The sequence below is a fragment of the Corythoichthys intestinalis genome, chromosome 6, assembly GCF_030265065.1.
Source record: "Corythoichthys intestinalis isolate RoL2023-P3 chromosome 6, ASM3026506v1, whole genome shotgun sequence".
In the NCBI taxonomy this organism is placed as follows: domain Eukaryota; kingdom Metazoa; phylum Chordata; class Actinopteri; order Syngnathiformes; family Syngnathidae; genus Corythoichthys; species Corythoichthys intestinalis.
Window position 1 is genome coordinate 8,094,006 of NC_080400.1, and position 13,370 is coordinate 8,107,375.

The 13,370-nt window shown below is 38.7% G+C and overlaps 1 protein-coding gene across 2 annotated transcripts in view; it reads right to left on the reverse strand.

The window, feature by feature from the left end:
* The window catches only part of LOC130917185 (contactin-5-like), a 411,152-nt gene that overhangs the window by 84,017 nt on the left and 313,765 nt on the right, over positions 1-13,370 (reverse strand). For both annotated transcript variants that reach the window (XM_057838311.1, XM_057838312.1), the window contains one exon: positions 9,457-9,601. In XM_057838311.1, the coding sequence (XP_057694294.1) occupies positions 9,457-9,601 (145 nt within the window). The remainder of the gene's footprint in view (positions 1-9,456; positions 9,602-13,370) is intronic.

The window sequence follows — 13,370 nt, forward strand, 5'->3', positions numbered from 1 at the left end:
GCCTTTAGTGCAGTGCTTCTCAATTATTTTCTGTTACACCCCCCCCACAAGAAGACGTAAACGTTCCGCACCCCCAAACTCTCTGCCAATACTGTAAATATACTGTAGCATCATTTGTATATAAAATTCTTATTATTATAAGTACAACTCTGTATAATATTGTGTTCTTTTGAATATTAAGGAAAAAAGTAATCTAGTTCAACTTACAATAAAGTGTTTAAAAAAAAAACACATCCATTCTGTAAAAATACACTCAAGATACATTTTTTGACCGTTTGATACTGAAAAATAAAATCAGTAAATAATAATAAATTCAAATTGATTAGCAACATTAACTCATGAGTAGGGATGGGAATTGATAGGATTTTTACGATTCCGATTCCATTATCGATATTGCTTAACGATTCGATTCTTGATCGATTCTCTTATCGATTCTAATTTGGGGAAAAAGAAGAACAAACGTTTTGATTGGCATCGAGTTTGTTTAATCAGAAGTCACAACCTTACAAACTCACAACGAGATCAAAAGAGGCCCAAAGCCTGAATGTTAACTGTGGCAATAAGTGGCAAATACACAAGAATGTGTAACATTTTACTGAAACATTTATCTAATAGAAATAAAAAATATTGGTATATATTGGTAGAAAGGTTGTTGGTCTACCTTTGGCAATATGTGTTAAAGCAGGGGTCCCCAAACTTTTTCCTGTGAGGGCCACATAACATTTCCCTTCTCTGATGAGGGGCCGGGGTCAGTTTGTAACAGAAAAAGTGTGACGATTGCAGAAGTGCATAAATGTAAAAAAATTATTGTTTTTCAGAAAGCCACAATCAAATAACCCTTTCTGGATTCTTTATAATAATAATAATAATAATAATAATTAATAATAAAAACACTATTAATTAAATAGATAATAACCAATTAACCCTCTCTGAATTCTTCAAGGAAAAGGCCAGGAAATAAATAACACGATTGAGAAAAAAAAAAAAAAATCAAAATGGCCGGACCAAATGTGGAGGCGGGCCGTATTTGGGCCACAGGCCGCAGTTTGGGGACTGCTGGGTTAAGGTGTATTATTTTACCATTACATTGAATCGCATGCCTTATAGTTTTTGTGGCACTTATACGCTCAAGTGGGGGCGCCCTTGCGCTTCCTCACGCGAAGAAGAACGCTCTCACGTGAAGAAGAGCGCGCTTACACCCAAAGAAGAAATGCTGCATCCAAGTGAGTGAGCGAGTTAGTGAGAGAGGGAAACACTTCTACGAGCCTACGTTCTTTGTTAATGTTAATATCTACAGAGGCAACACCTGTATGTATCATCTTTTGTGTTGTTGTTGTTGTATTTCCACTCGCGATGGGACACTTAAATCCAGTTGTGTAGTGGTTTGAACGATGTGCTAATGCTAGCGAACGAATGCTAACCATTTGTTATTACTGTTATTAGCAGCTAATCATCACTGATTTACGTTGATGCAAACCTGTTTGTTATTGGGGACGAAATTGATTTGTTTCATTTCTATTCTTAGTTTCACTCTTCAAGTGATGGTTGAATAAAGTCAGCAAATTATACCAACGTCTTCTGCATCGTCATTTGGGAGTTTAGCTAGCTGTATAGCCAGGACTGAGCCTTAGCCTCTCTGTGAGGACAGCGCAGTCGTATTCCCTCCCGATGCAGTTATCTCCACCTTGCAATGACTGCAAGTCGCCTTGTTGTAATTTTTCCTCGTGAAGTGAAGACACACTTTGGAGCGAGTGGTTCTTGGCGCCATGCTAGTTTGATGCGTCTGGACAACAACACACGTCACGACGCAATACGCGTCTTTAGGAATCGTTAAAGGGATCGTTAAGGCTTTTTCATTGTGATGTCGAGGCCTCGAAACACTTGGAACCGGTTCTGAATTGGAATCGGATTTCGATTCCCATCCTTACTCATGTGGACAATATGTCAAACAATTAGACCGAACAAAAATGAATAGAACAAAAATGACGTGGCATTGGACAGAGGGACAGTTTTTATTTTTGCTTCAGGCAGTATCAGCTCCTTTGCTACGGTGTGGGGTTATTTTGCACTGGGCAACTTGGTATGCCACCTTATATGATGCTGAAAGTGCTTGCTGGTTTCCTGATGTAACACTGACAAAGCGGTAGGATTGTTGGCAATATTTGGCACTCGCTGAAAAAAATAATTCCTGCTGTCCGCTGCTAACATTTTTAGACAAAGTAGACGGACTGGTATTTCCACGTCTCCCACTGTACTAAAAGTCAAAGCCAAAAGCTAAGTGCTACATACGCTTCGTCATATTTCCTAGTCTTAGCTTTTCATATCTCCAGTGCTCTTTGCTGTGTTTTCTTGTTTGGTTCAAAAATACTGTGCACACGCTGAAAATGAGAGATGCATTGCCACCCACTAAGTGAATGTGCAATTACCGTAATTTCCCGAATTTAACGCACACTTTTTTTCCCCTAAAAATCAACTTGTAAAATCATGGTGCGCATTATAAACGAGTACATGGATGGGGACAGAAATATATTTATATATTACGTATATATTAGGGGTGTCAAATGATTAAAATTTTTAATCGAGTTAATTATAGCTAAAAAATTTATTAATCGTAATTAATCACAATTAATCGCAATTCAAACCATCAATAAAATATGCCATATTTTTCTGTAAATTATTGTTGGAATAGAAAGATAAGACACAAGATGGATATATACATTCAACATACGGTACATAAGTACTGTATTTCTTTATTATAACGATAAATCAACAAGATGGCATTACCATTATTAACATTCTGTTAAAGCGATCCATAGATAGAAAAACTTGTAGTTCTTAAAAGATAAATGTTAGTACAAGTTATAGAAATTTTATATTTAAACCCCTCTCCATGTTTTCGTTTTAATAAAATTTGTAAAATTTTCAATCAAAAATAAACTAGTAGCCCGCCATTGTTGATGTCAATAATTACTTACACAATGCTCATGGGTGCTGAAGCCTATAAAGTCAGTCGCACCCAAGCGCCAGCAGAGGGCAGCAAAACTCCGAAAAACACAACTACACCTTTCGCTGTGCAGTCATTTTAATCTGTTTGAGCGGGGCATTTGTGCGTTAATTGCGTCAAATATTTTAACGGGATTAATTAAAAAAATTAATTACCGCTCGTTAACCCGATGATTTTGACAACCCTAATATAAATATATAAACTTTTTTTTTTTTTTTTTTTGTATTGACAAGGCAACGTTGTGTTGAAGAAACGTATGCGGCGACCCGTTGCCGACCATTACGGTACGTGACGTCACCATTTTGTTTCGGTAATACTTCACTCTAATCGGCCGAATGATTTCGTCTGTCTTAAATTCTGCTTTTTTCACTCTTCATAATGCACAGAATTTAGTTCCTTGAACTCATTTGAGTCAACGTTTATTGCAGCTCCGCAACTCGTACCATAACAAACGTAAGCACACAGACTTCCTGTGTCTGTCAACTATATCCCAAATAAAAATAGTTCCTATTGTTACTGTCGTGTTGACAGCGATGAGCTCTCACGGATTTCCGACTTACGTTCTCACTTTCATTTTACCGTATCAATCCATGGAAGAAACATTTATTCATCATGATGAAACAAGCAAGTAATACAGCAGCCTTTAAAAGAGAAGTCACATCTGTTTGTTTTGTCCTAGATTCTGGTAAGTTGGAGAAGTTGTCAAATCATATCATTACCGTAAATATTGTCAGTTTATGGTAATTCTTTCCAACTACCAATGTGCTATGCTTGTGCTGTGTTTCACCAGTCAGTAAAATGACATTTCTGTATCTGTACACGAGCTCTATTTTGTTGTATTCTTCTTTTTATCGGTGCTAAAATTAGGGTGCGCGTTATAAACGGGTACAGTAATTTTCCCTAGATTTTACAAGTAAATTTGGGGTGCACATTATACACGGGTGCACCTTATATTCGGGAAATTACGGTACACTTTATTCTAGTACGACTAAAAAGTATGTTCCCCAAGGTCACATGCGCCACCGCCAGCATCGCTCTGCGCCCTCCTGGGGGGGCCCGCCCCACTATTTGAGTAGTGCTGCTTTAGTAAAATGGCTGACTGTGAATTTGTGCCTTGTGATTGACTAGCGACCAGTCCAGGGTGTCCAAAATGGATGTCTGACATTTAGCAATAAAGACGACAAAATAATGGCTGTAGTGAACCTGTTGTGCACTGGTAGGACTACTTTAGCGGCGTGACAAAACACATCCCCATCGTTGTCCATAAAAAAGACAGGATTAATACTTTGTGCTTAAGCAACAAAAGGCTTGAACATTAGTGGAAATCCATGTTAATTACACACCTTCATTAAGTCAGGACAGCTGTCAATGGCAGATAAACGCGCTGCCTTTTTCGATTCATCCCGAGAAGAAGGAAAAAAAAAAAAAAAAAAAAAAACGACGGACTCGGCATCCATAAAGCTCTCCGGTCTACAAAGGCCGATGTCACAAAATCTTTACTGCCATCGGCCCGGGTCAGTGCCTGAACGCTGCCTTTGTTTCCAGATAGGAATCACCATTATCACACGCTGGATCAGCACTGACCTTTTTAACACGCAGCCTATTGATTGTGTTAGGGAAGAGTGACGAGAGTATGTCGGTGACGTCCTTTGCCCGGATAACTTTGACGTCTACGCTGTTCTTTTAACGAGTGCAAACTTTTTAGACCAAGTATAACCTCCCAAAAATACGTAGCTGAGTTTTTATTTAGTTTCGACTTTCGTTTTTCAAATTCAGGTCTTTTTAATCACCGTTATTTTCGGATAACACATTACATTTTTCATCCACTTTGAACAAGGGGGGGTGACAAAATATCGAAATGGTGATATTTTGTCATACTTTGTATCCCAAAAGGTTATCGATATGCTCCTGGAAAGAATCGAGATATCGTTTTAAAAAGGTGTCAGTGTCGGACCAACAGGTTGCTACCAAAATCTTCTACCATAATAGTGTCTCAGGTTGCCATTGACGGTGCTCGACACCCAATCTATTTAGACTGGGAACGTTCGTTCATTGGAAATAGGGCTGCAGCTATCGATTATTTTAGTAGCCACTTAATCGATGAAATATTTATTTCGAATAATCGAGTAATCGGATATAGAAAATAAAAAAAAATAAAATACCTGAGCTGAGCCTCACACAGTATGTATATATATCTATATATATATATATATATATATATATATATATATATATATATATATATATATATATATATATAAAAGAGAATCTAGGTAGAAAACAAGAACAAATGGCTAACTTACAAAGCAAAAGTCCGCTAGCTTAAATGCTATAAAATCCTAACGCTTTTTTACAATGCTCTTAATAAATGGCTCAGACACATATTCCCACAGAAAATGGCTAAATATACCTTTAAATTAAATTACGAATGCATTTAAAAAAATCATTAGCTCAAACAAAAACTTACAGTACTGTAATTTCCCGAATATAACGCGCACTTTTTTCCCCAAAATCAACTTGTAAAATCATGGTGTGCATTATAAACGGGGACATGGAGTTTTGTTTTTTTTAATTGACACGGCCACGTTGTGTTGAAGAAACGTATGCGGCGATCCGTTGCCGACCATTACGGTACGTGACGTCACCATTTTGTTTCAGTAATACTTCACTCTGATCGGCCGAATGATTTCGTCTGTGTTAAATTCTGCCTTTTTCACTCTTCATAAAGCACAGAATTTAGTTTCTTGAACTCATTTGTGTCAACGTTTATTGCAACTCGGGCCATAACAAACGTAACAACACAGACTTCCTGTGTGTGTCCGTCAACTATATATGTCCCTCGGGAAACTCAAACCCAAATAACAATCGTTCCGATTGTCACCGTCGTGTCGACAGCAATGAGCTCTCTCGGATTTCCGACTTATGTTCTCACTTTCATTTTACCGTATCAATCCATGAAAGAAACATTTATTCATCATGATGAAACGAGCAAGTTATACAGCAGCCTTTAAAAGAAAAGTCACATCTGTTTTGTTTTCTCCTAGATTCTGGTAAGTTGGAGAAGTTGTCAAATCATATTATTACTGTAAATATTGTCAGTTTATGGTAATGTTTTGAACTACCAATGTGCTATGCTTGTGCTGTGTTTCACCAGTCAGTTTTCTATATCTGTACACGAGCTCTGTTTTCTTGTATTTTTCTATTTATTGGTGCTAAAATTACGGTGCGCATTATTAAACGGGTACAATAATTTCCCCTAGATTTTTATAAGTAAATTTGGGGTGCACATTATCCACGGGTGCGCCTTATATTCAGGAAGTTATGGGAGGTTATGTTGGTCTTAACGGGGAGCGGATGGATTCAGCCATGTGAAATGAGGTAGACTAGAGGGCCATGTATCCAACCAAAGCAATGAAAATAAATGCAAACACTTTCAAAACAAACCATTACAACGCCAGTTTAATTAAACAAATACTCGAAGCAGCAAAATTTACTTTGAATCGTTTTTTCTAACCAAATATTTAAGTTAATTGATTAATCGTTGCAGCACTAATTCGACAACACAGCATTCGCAGTCATTCTGTCTGATTTTTCGGGGCATTTACAGTAGAGTTGTGACAAAATATCGAAATGGTGATACATCGTGATACTTTGTATCCCAAAAGGTTATCGATATGCTCCTGCCAAGAATCCAGATATCGTTTTTAAAAAGTTTTAATGTCTAAAAAAACAAACAAACCAACGACTTGCTACCAAAATCTTCCACCAAAATGGTGTGTCAGGTAACTCAAAGGCTGCATTGACGGTGCTCGATGCCCAATCCATTTAGACTGGGAACTTTCGTTCATTCGAAACCAGAGCATTCATAGTCATTTTGTTTGATTTTTAGGGAATTTTCAGGTCATTTCCTGTTGAGTTTGAGTCACTACCTATTCATTTGGGTGATTCCCAGGTCACTTTCTGTTTTGTAACTCAAAATAAACAGGAAAAGACCCATGAAATACCCCAAAATCAACAGGAAGTAACTGAAAATCAACAGGTAAATGACCTTAAATGACCTAAAATTACCTCATTGGCTGCCACTGACAGCCATAGACATTCAATCCGTTTGAAGTGGGAGGGTTGGCGTCCAATGAACGAATGTTCATTCGCTGCAACCCTCCCAGTTCAAATGGATTGGACGTCTACTAGTGATAAACTCAATCCAATTCACAGCATAAGTTTGTTTTTCTGTTTATTAGTTGTTTGTAGAATATCCGAGAATGATTCCCTGACCAATGTATCGATAATCATTGTATCGCCATATCGTCAGATCATCGTTATCGTAAGGTTTGTATTGTAACTCATATCGTATCGTGAGGTACCAAGAGGTTCCCACTCCTAATTTAGATCATTTGCTGTTCATTTACAGGTCATTTCCTGTTGCGTTTGAGTCACTACCTAATCATTTGGGTCATTCCTAGGTCACTTCCTGTTCTGTAACTCAAAATGAACAGGAAGTGACCCATAAAATACCCCCAAATCAACAGGAAGTAACTAAAAATCAACAGGTAAATGACCTTAAATGGCCCAAAATTAGCTCATTGCCTGGCATTGGCTGCCAATGACGGCCATAGTCGTTCAATCCGTTTGAAGTGGGACGGATGCCAGTGAATGAACGAATGTTCAGCAGTAGACCTCTCAGGAAGGCTCTGTTGTAGAGAACCTTCATAGCGAACGTAAGTAACTTTTTATCTAAAATACTCCTAAATCAGCAAAATCGTGACTCAAATCTATCTTTAAATGATGAAACATTTTTTTCCAAACAAGGAAAAGAGAGAAAAAAAAAAAAACATTTAAAAGGGGTAAATGTATGAAAAAGAAAATCTCGACCACTCCTTGATGTCTGCGATTTCTGCATTGCGACCCTTGTTATATTACCATGTTTCACCCATAAAATCCTCCAAAAATCCAGCTGTGGCCATTCACAGCTGTGTCTTGACACTCAGTGATACATGTAACATGGCGTTTTTGAATCGAAACAAGGTAAGTACGCGATAATATCTCGTTAAAGTCATGGCATCTGTAATTCTGCTCTCGCGTGCTCTCACCTCCAGATAGGGTTTTGCTGTTTAAAAAACTTTTTTTTTTTTTTAAATGGCCTGCTGTCTAAAATTTTTCTTCCCTAGATGAAATGTCTTGTTTTCTCATGTATATTTATAATTGCTCTTCACCTAAAAATATTTGTTTTATCCGATTACTCGATTAATCGACAGAATTTTCAGTCGATTACTCGATCACTAAAATATTCGATAGCTGCAGCCCTAATTCAGATAACTATAGCATAAAGAACATTAGTATCACTCCAAATCACTATATCCAATGAAATCTTCCTCCTTGGTGTCACATTTCAACAACTCTGCCAACTCTGGAGGTAGGATGTGCGACACTTCCTTTTCTCTTGCGGTTTAGTGTGAACATAACATGAGAAATTATTCAGTAATGCGCTAATAATTTCACACAAATTGCTCCAGAGTATAAGCCATTCCCCCGAGCCAAACTATGAAAAAACTGACTTATAGTCTGAAAAATACAGTAGTCAAAACATACAAAAATATAACGCCAAAATGAAATAGTTGCTCCTAGGTGCCGAGGAAGTTTTTCCCTCTATTTAAGGGACAATTTTCCGCTCCCTAAACCCTCGACTTTATCTCAGGTCAGATAAGAGCCCGATCTCAGGTACAACTTTTCCCGCGGCTGCCACAGAAAAATAGATTTGCAGCTTTGACGAATGCCTCAGAGGTTTATCGGGTTCAAGCGAGCCCAAGTCATTAATCATCATTTTATAGGCCCGCACACTCCGCCGAGCCAAAAGCTATCCTTCAGCGGCAGTGCCGAGTTCAAAGAACAGCCCAATCCCCTCTTCTATCTTTTTCCTAAATGAAATATTTCTATTAAAACGACCGCTTCAAAGCCACTCGGACACGTTAGGGGTGATACTCCTGAGGATTTTGATCATTAAGCGAGGCGGAATATCGTCCGCTTAACATAAAGCTCCGGACACTGACGAATATGCCGTTTCACGACATCGCTCACTTTGACTGACGGTGAAAGGATGAAAGTGCGCGAGGAGGCTCTGAGTGCGATAGTGGGCTCTGAGAGGGAAGGAGGGGGGCAGCAAAAGATGTTTTGTTTCGCACTGACACTTCATTTCAGTCACACTAATAAAACCGGCACGCCTTCTCGACCCTCGCCGTGGGGAGATTGCTTTAAAAAATAACGATGTGAAAATATTGCGGGAGGCAAACTTTTCACGACTTCATGAATATTTCAACTCAGGGAAATAAAAATAAACTTTGGCGCTTTTAAACATGCAAGTTTGGAATCCTCGTATCTTGATATTAAAACAGCCAGTGATTAAATGAATGCTTGGCATAGTTGTGATGTTAAATGGAAATAAATATGCGGTCTACCTTTGATTGGGTTGTATACTCCTGACCCCTCGCCTCCACGTGATCTGCGGCTTAGGAGAGGCACGAGGTTTGCAATCAATGAAGGCGTCCTTGCCTAGTGTAGCGAGGACTCTCACTGGATTGGGAACAAAAACGGGTGCCAAAGCTGTAGGGAGAAAAAAAAACGGTTGGTTCCAGGGTGTTAAAGTGGAATACTTACAATAACTACAGTGGGGCAAATAAGTATTTAGTCAACCACTAAATGTGCAAGTTCTCCCACTTTAAAATATAATCATCATGGGTAAACCTCAACAATGAGAGACAGAATGTGGAAAGAATAAACCAGAAAATCTCATTGTTTGATTTTTAATGAATTTATTGGCAAATCATTGTGGAAAATAAGTATTTGGTCATTACCAAAAGTTCATCTCAATAATTTGTTATGTACCCTTTGTTGGCAATAACGGAGGCCAAACGTTTTCTGTAACTCATCGCAAGCTTTTCACACACTTTTGCTGGTATTTTGGCCTGTTCGTCCATGCAGATTTTCTCTAGCGCAGTGATGTTTTGGGGCTGTTGTTGGGCAACACGGACTTTCAACTCCCTCCACAGATTTTCTATGGGGTTGAGATCTAGAGACTGGCCAGGCCACTCCAGAACCTTGAAATGCTTCTTACGAAGCCCCTCCTTTGTTGCCCTGGCTGTGTGTTTGGGATCATTGTCATCCTGAAAGAACCAGCCACGTCTCATCTTCAATGCCCTTGCTGATGGAAGGATATCTTCACTCAAAATCTCTCGATACATGGCCCAATTCATTCTTTTCTTTACTCAGATCAGTCGTCCTGGTCCCTTTGCAGAAAAACAGCCCAGAAGCATGATATTTCCACCCCCATGCTTCACAGTGGGTACGGTGCAATTCAGTATTCTTTCTCCTCCAAACATGAGAACCTGTGTTTCTACCCAAAAGTTCTATTTTGGTTTCATCTGACCATAACACATTCTCCCAGTCCTCTTCTGGATCATCCAAATGCTCTCTAGTGAACCGCAGACAGGCCTGGACGTGTACTTTCTTCAGCAGGGGGACATGTCTGGCAGTACAGGATTTGAGTCCCTGGCGGCGCATTCTGTTACTGATAGTAACCTTTGTTACTGTGGTCCCAGCTCTCTGTAGCTCATTCACTGGGTCCCCCCGTGTCGTTCTGGAATTTTTTCTCACCGTTCTTGTTATCATTTTGATGCCACGGGGTGAGGAGGGAGTTGAAAGTCCGTGATGACGTGGCTGGGTCTTTCAGCATGACAATGATCCCAAACACACAGTCAGGGCAACAAAGGAGTGGCTCCGTAAGAAGCATTTCAAAGTCCTGGAGTGGCCTACCCAGTCTCCAGATCTCAACCCCATAGAAAATCTATGGAGGCAGTTGAATGTCCGTGTTGCCCAATGACAGCCCCAAAACATCACTGCTCTAGAGGAGATCTGCATGGAGGAATGGGCCAAAATACCAGCAACAGTGCGTGAAAAGCTTGTGAAGAGTTACAGAAAACATTTGACTTCCGTTATTGCCAACAAAGGGTACATAACAAAGTATTGAGATGAACTTTTGGTATTGACCAAATACTTATTTTCCACCATGATTTGCAAATATATCATTTAAAAATCAAACAATGTGATTTTCTGTTGTTTTTTTCCACATGCCGTCTTTCATGGTTGAGGTTTACCCATGTTGACAATTACAGGCCTCTCTAATATTTTCAAGTGGGAGAACTTGCACAATTAGTGGTTGACTAAATACTTATTTGCCCCACTGTATGTGAAGTTTTTGAGGATTAAGAAAATGTCTAAAAATACAACCTCCTATCAGTATATCACAAAAATCAGTTACAAAAAGAGTTCTGAACCTTAGAGAATACATTTAGCACACTGTGAAGTGGAACAGCATCATCAGCATCTGTATTACACATCAAGGCCATCTTCATGCTGCGAGGCTTTGTCAGACGGGATTATTTAAATGCTGAGTGACGTTTTCCAAGTGACATTACACACAATGACAATCCAATCCCATCCGTAGCTCGAGGCTGACCCGGCCGACTCCGCGCCACGCTCTGGCCCTCCGAGCCGGAACGGAAGCTCGCCTGCGCCGATGAGAGTGTTTGTTTTAATCAAAGTAAAATCGCGGCCAGCCACCACCGATCGCACTCTCGGCACGGGCCGATGTGGGCCACGGAGCCTGCCGACTGCTGGCCTTGAGTAATCGCTCATCTGCGGGCTGTTATTAGCCACGTAATCAGTCCTGAGGTTTGTAAGAGGGCAGAACCAGCTCAGAAATGTCAACATTACTTGTGAGGAGTTAGAAAAGTTTCAGTCAAGTCTGTAGGGTAGGGGGCCAGGGGCCTCAACCTTTTCTGACATGATAGAGGAGACATATTTGTGAGAACCCACTCATATTCTGATACTTCAAAAATTGGTCACCAAAAACTAAACAAAAGTATTAAAATGACGACGATATGTTTTACTTTTACTCATTCACTCCCGGCCGTTTTACTGGATTTTGACTGATTTTGCAAGGCCCACAGAAAATTCCGTTCTGTTGCTATAAAAACATGGAAGCCACCAAAAAAAAGATTAGACTCTCTTGTTTTAGCAGGAAAAAAAGAAAGTCCATATCTTTTTCCATTCTTTAGAAATCAGCATGAGAAAATAGCTTAGTTTGAGCAATTTTCCAATTTCTGATGAAAAAACAGTGAAAATGAGCTTTTTGTAAACGCATACATTTCAAACATAACTTTGACTTTAACGCGGCTATTTTTTGCTTTAGTTACATCCCAAACATCTGAATAATATTTTCCTATCACAAAATAACATAAACAACCAGACAAATAGAGCTTTTGATAGCAAAGTAACAATTTATTTACACATAACTAACTGAGAGATGACGTTGTTGGGCTGCGTGTACCGGAACAGCATTCCGGCCCTGAATCTTATACCGGAACTGCGTTCCTGACCGTTCTGGCCCACTTTCACCCCTACTTAAGACTATCTAAAAAAATTAGTCTTACCGATATTTTTCAAGCAAGTAGATTGTTTTTATGCAAGAACTGCCTAGAGCAGGTATGTCAGTCTCATCTTTGCCGCAGGCCATTCATTTGAAGGGCTATTTTTTTTGCCAACTAGGCTAATCGACAAATCAACAACAAATGGATTTCAGCAAATATTCTGAAACTCATTTTATTGTTAAGAGAGATAGGTGTCAAAATTGTTGAAATCCTTTTTTTATGCATCTGTATCTGTATGTGTTTTATTTGCATGTTTTAGTTTAAATAAAAAGGGAAAATGTAAATATTTTCTTATTCAATTATTTGTATTATTTTAAAAGCGAAAGTGTGAAAGTTTTATATATATTTTTTTAAAAAAGTGAATAAATGTAATTCTTCCATTATTTTTTTTCCCAATTAAAAATGTTCATTTAATTAATTACTTTTGTTGTTGTTGTTTTTTTTTAAAAAAAGCATCACATGCTTAAATATTTAATACAAAGTATGACATTTCGTTTTAGCAAGAAACGATGCTTTCGGGCCTAAGACTAATAAGTATTATCGTCCAAAAGACGAATACTAAGACGAAAATTAAAAGGGCTGCAAAAAACAACACCGGTGGAAAACAAATACTACATACAGTAGGAGTAGGAACTAGGGTTTTTCCGATCATGTTTTTTTGCTCCCGATCCGATCCCGATCGTTTTAGTTTGAGTATCTGCCGATCCCGATATTTCCTGATCTGATTGCTTTTTTTTGCTCCCGATTCAATTCCAATCATTCCCGATCATTTTTCCCGATCATATACATTTTGGCAATGCATTAAGAAAAAAATGAATATAACTCGGACAAATATATACAGTCAACATACAGTACATAAGTACTGTATTTGTTTATTATGACAA